This window comes from Bison bison, unplaced genomic scaffold (genome assembly GCF_000754665.1).
Source record: "Bison bison bison isolate TAMUID 2011002044 unplaced genomic scaffold, Bison_UMD1.0 scf7180017864167, whole genome shotgun sequence".
Taxonomy (NCBI): domain Eukaryota; kingdom Metazoa; phylum Chordata; class Mammalia; order Artiodactyla; family Bovidae; genus Bison; species Bison bison.
This window is the reverse complement of record NW_011494739.1, coordinates 2,684,210-2,687,794: the sequence shown is the minus strand read 5'-3', so window position 1 is coordinate 2,687,794 and position 3,585 is coordinate 2,684,210. Positions and strand designations below refer to the sequence as shown.

The following is a 3,585-nucleotide window of genomic DNA, read 5'->3' as shown; positions in this document are numbered from 1 at the left end:
GTGGGCAGGGGGGCTGGGGTGGGGGCCTCACCACTTTCTCTCTCTGCAGTGTGTCTGATCAGTGGGCCTCCCGGCTGTCGGTCTCTCTTCCCTTCTCTCCTGTTGCAGTTTTCGGACACCTTCCCCCAACCTTCACTCCCAGCCTCTGATACGGTTATTATCCTGAAAAAGCCACCTCCAAACCCCAAACTAAAGAAATAAGATGATGCCCCAGGGGAAGGTGTGAGAGGGAGGGTGGCACCCCTACAATCAGTAGTTGGGCTGTGGGAGCCTCTGCCCAGGCCGGCCCTCCTCAGAGCTGGGAGCTGCCTCCAGCGGTCGTGCCGGTCGGGCCCTGATGGCTCAGCGAGCGGCAGCTGATCCTGCGGATGGAGTGCAAGGCCACCGTGCAGCAGCCCCGCAGCAGGGAGCTGATGTTGTAAATGGGCTGGCCCTGGCGCCGCTGGGAGCGGCAGAGCCAGGCCACTGTGGGCACGGCGGGCACCACCACGGCCAGCAGATCCACGATATAGTGGCGGCTCCAGTAACTCTTGGGCTCCTTCTCGGCCGTGGCTGCCTCCTCCTCCTCTTCCACAGGGCATGCCACGCTCACCGACGGGCTGGGGTTTGGGTGGGCACCAGGGTGGTGTGGGGTGGGCCCCCAGGTGATGGGCTCCGGGGCCTCCAGCTCGTCCCCCACCGTCACCACCACTGCAGAGTTGGGGTCTCTGGGCCCCGGAGGGTGGGGATCCGGCTCCAGGCGCCTGTCCCCTGACTCGGGGACCATCCCGCAGACTTGGGCCTGGGTCACTTTCTCCAGGATGGTGTCCAGGTCAGGCTGGGATGGCACGAAGTCTGTCTGGATGGCACGCTCCTGCATGCAGCTGGCCTGCACTCCGGCCTCCGTGCCACACAGCAGCTTCTCATAGGTGTTGCTGGCGGGGAAGCGGGGCCCCAGGCTGAAGGAGCTGTGTAGAGACGAGGGCTCCTCGGGGCCGCAGTCCACCCCTGACGACAGCAGGCTGCTGGCCTCCAACGCCTCCGTCCGGCTCAGGGTGTCATCGTTGGCCGCGAAGCCACTGTCGACCCCATCCTCGGCCGAGGTGCCAGGGTGGTCCCCGGGCGGGCGGTCGCCGCAGACAGCAGGGTCGCTCAGCTTGGTGTAGGTGGAGCTGCGGGTGAGAGAGCGGGCCGGGGAGCCGCCAGCCGACTCGCCCGCACCGTCCTCCTTGGCCAAGCCGTTCTGGGCCACTTCCATGCTGTGCAGCAGCGTCTCCAGCTTCTTGTTCTGGATGTTGATGTCCACGAAGTACTTCTGCAGCCCCTTGTCTTTGTCGATCAGGTTGTTCTTGACGGTGTCGATGACCTGCTTGAGCTGCTTGATCTCCTTGCGGGCCTCCTTCAGGGCCAGCTGGGCCTCCACGCGGTGGCATTCCTCCTCAATCCAGTCCTCCTGCATGCGCGACAGCTGCGTCTTCAGGTCATCGATCTCTGTGTCCCTGTGAGCGGATGAGACACCGCGCTCATCACCTGGCCGGGCACTCCATTAAGGACCGGCAAGGAGGGGGCTGTCCCCAAGGACAAAAAGCACTAAAAACAAAGGAACGACTCGATGCCGTCTTCCTCATCCTCTTTATTCCACCGGGGAAGCAGTGGGGGTGGGAGAGGGGTGAGGGGTCAGGACAGAGGAGCCCCTTCCTTGGGGACAAGAAGCCACCATCAAATTCCCACCCCCTAGAGCCGAAATGCCGACGACCGCCCACTTTTACCTCCACTACCCAAAGAAGAGAGTCGATGATGAAGACCTCAGTTTAAAAATGCAATTGCTGTAAAAACTTAATACATCCATTTAAAACTCTTAACATAAAACAACAAAAACGAAACCTAAAATCTCTGCTCTGCCCAGAGGGATGTGGCCTCCTACAAAAGCCGGTGCTGGAAATTTTCAGTGGAGGGTTATCTGGCCAGAGACTGCGGGGAGAGGGTGACAAACCACTTTGTTTTTATGAGAGAAATTACTGCCGTGAATGTAGCTGATAATGTTACATCTTCCCTCCAGGGGAGGGGTGAGAAGTGGTGGATGAGTCCGAGGAGAGTGATGAGAACAGAGTGGCTGTCTTATCTGTGCTAGATGTGTCCTTCTTGTAAGTACTGTCGAGAGGAGAGGCCCAGAAGATTGCTGAAAAAGGCACAGAGCTACTCCCAAGAGGAGAGGCAAGAGCAGGCAACATGGACTGTCGGAAGAGTCTCCGCCAGAAACTCTCAGGCCTTTAAAATCCCTGAGGCTTAGATGAATCTGGGGGGCAGTGCAGGGGAGGGAGGTGAAGTAGGAAATGATGCCATCTAGCCCAGAGGTAAAGCCAGGGTGAAACTCATCAGGATGAGCTAAAAGCAGTAAGAAAGGAGGAAAATCTTTCACGGAACTGAACTCAACCTGCACGCAGACACTCATCCCAAACCCTCCATTCACATAAATAAAATCCAAATGGCATATCCGTCGCTTTGGGGTTTATAAGGCCAGCAGAGTGACCAACCCAGATCCAGCATCGTGCTCTTTTCAAAGGCAGATTAGAAATTCAGGAAATGGGCCCAGGAATTTCACTCCACAAAACACTGAAGGGCCTGGGCCCTGGGGGGCTGCAGGGGCCACAAGATCAGCAGTGGCATCAACTGGAAGGGGCAGAAGGGAAGGAAGGGCTGCCCAGCAGGGCCCAGCTTGGCGATGGAAGTGGGGTGGCAGCGGGGACCTGCAGGGGCTCAGAGCCCCTACAGGTGCGGAGAAGACTGTCCACTCCTCCTGCCTTGCGGTGGAGGGCTCACTCTAGGGTAATACTGCTCACTGACGCTGAGCCCTGGGAGGAAGGGTGAGTTTGGAAGAAGGGACTGGGCGTGATCAGCTGGGCTGGGCCTACTCCTCCTTGGAGCTGGCAGGACCCCAGAGCTGTGGCTTCCCAGCCCTGTCTCAGTCTCAGGTGGTCTGTGGGATGTTATATTTGAACTGGGTCTTGAAGGATAAATTTGCCAAGGAAGTGAGATGGGGAAAAAGGGCGTCTTGGAAGTGGGGATACAGTGTATGAAAGCACAGAGGGTAAAGCCATCTTTGAGGAGCAGGCAGGCTACTGCAGGAATGAGAGCATCACTGTTCACAGTGTGTGTGGAGGGTGACAATACAGTAAGTAGAGAGCGGCCAAGTTACCGCACGAGTCGTGGGTGGAGAGGCTGAGGAGCCGAGGTGCAGGCATGTCCAAAGCAGGGCATCCTGCCCAAACCACACAGGGCAGGTGGCCTGCTCTGAGCCACAGGGCAGTCCTGGAAAGGCAAGAGGGAAATGGGCTGTCTGCTCCCTGAGGACAGCAGAGCAAAGGGCCAAGCAGACCCAGGGCATCACTGAGAAGAAAATGGGAAATAGAAATCCTGGCTCTGCAGACAAGGAGGCCCACAGAATGCTGCCTGTGACCTCCTCAAGTTCCAAACCACAACAAATACAGACTGAATGGGGTACTTGGCAGAGCTCTGGTAAAGAAAGATGTGGTCTTACTTACTTATTTTAATATATATATATATATATGTATGTATGTATATGTATAATAGACACATTCACAGAGG

General features: G+C 57.3%; 2 protein-coding genes across 3 annotated transcripts in view; one reads left to right on the top strand and one right to left on the bottom strand.

The window, feature by feature from the left end:
• Positions 1-201, top strand: part of SDCBP2 (syndecan binding protein (syntenin) 2) — a 23,001-nt gene extending 22,800 nt beyond the window's left edge. Inside the window, exon 12 of the mRNA XM_010841899.1 lies at positions 109-201. Coding sequence (XP_010840201.1) covers positions 109-201 — 93 coding nt within the window. The remainder of the gene's footprint in view (positions 1-108) is intronic.
• SNPH (syntaphilin) overlaps positions 7-3,585 on the bottom strand; it is a 39,648-nt gene continuing 36,069 nt past the window's right edge. For both annotated transcript variants that reach the window (XM_010841790.1, XM_010841789.1), the window contains one exon: positions 7-1,478. In XM_010841790.1, coding sequence (XP_010840092.1) covers positions 293-1,478 — 1,186 coding nt within the window. In that variant the 3' untranslated portion in view covers positions 7-292. The remainder of the gene's footprint in view (positions 1,479-3,585) is intronic.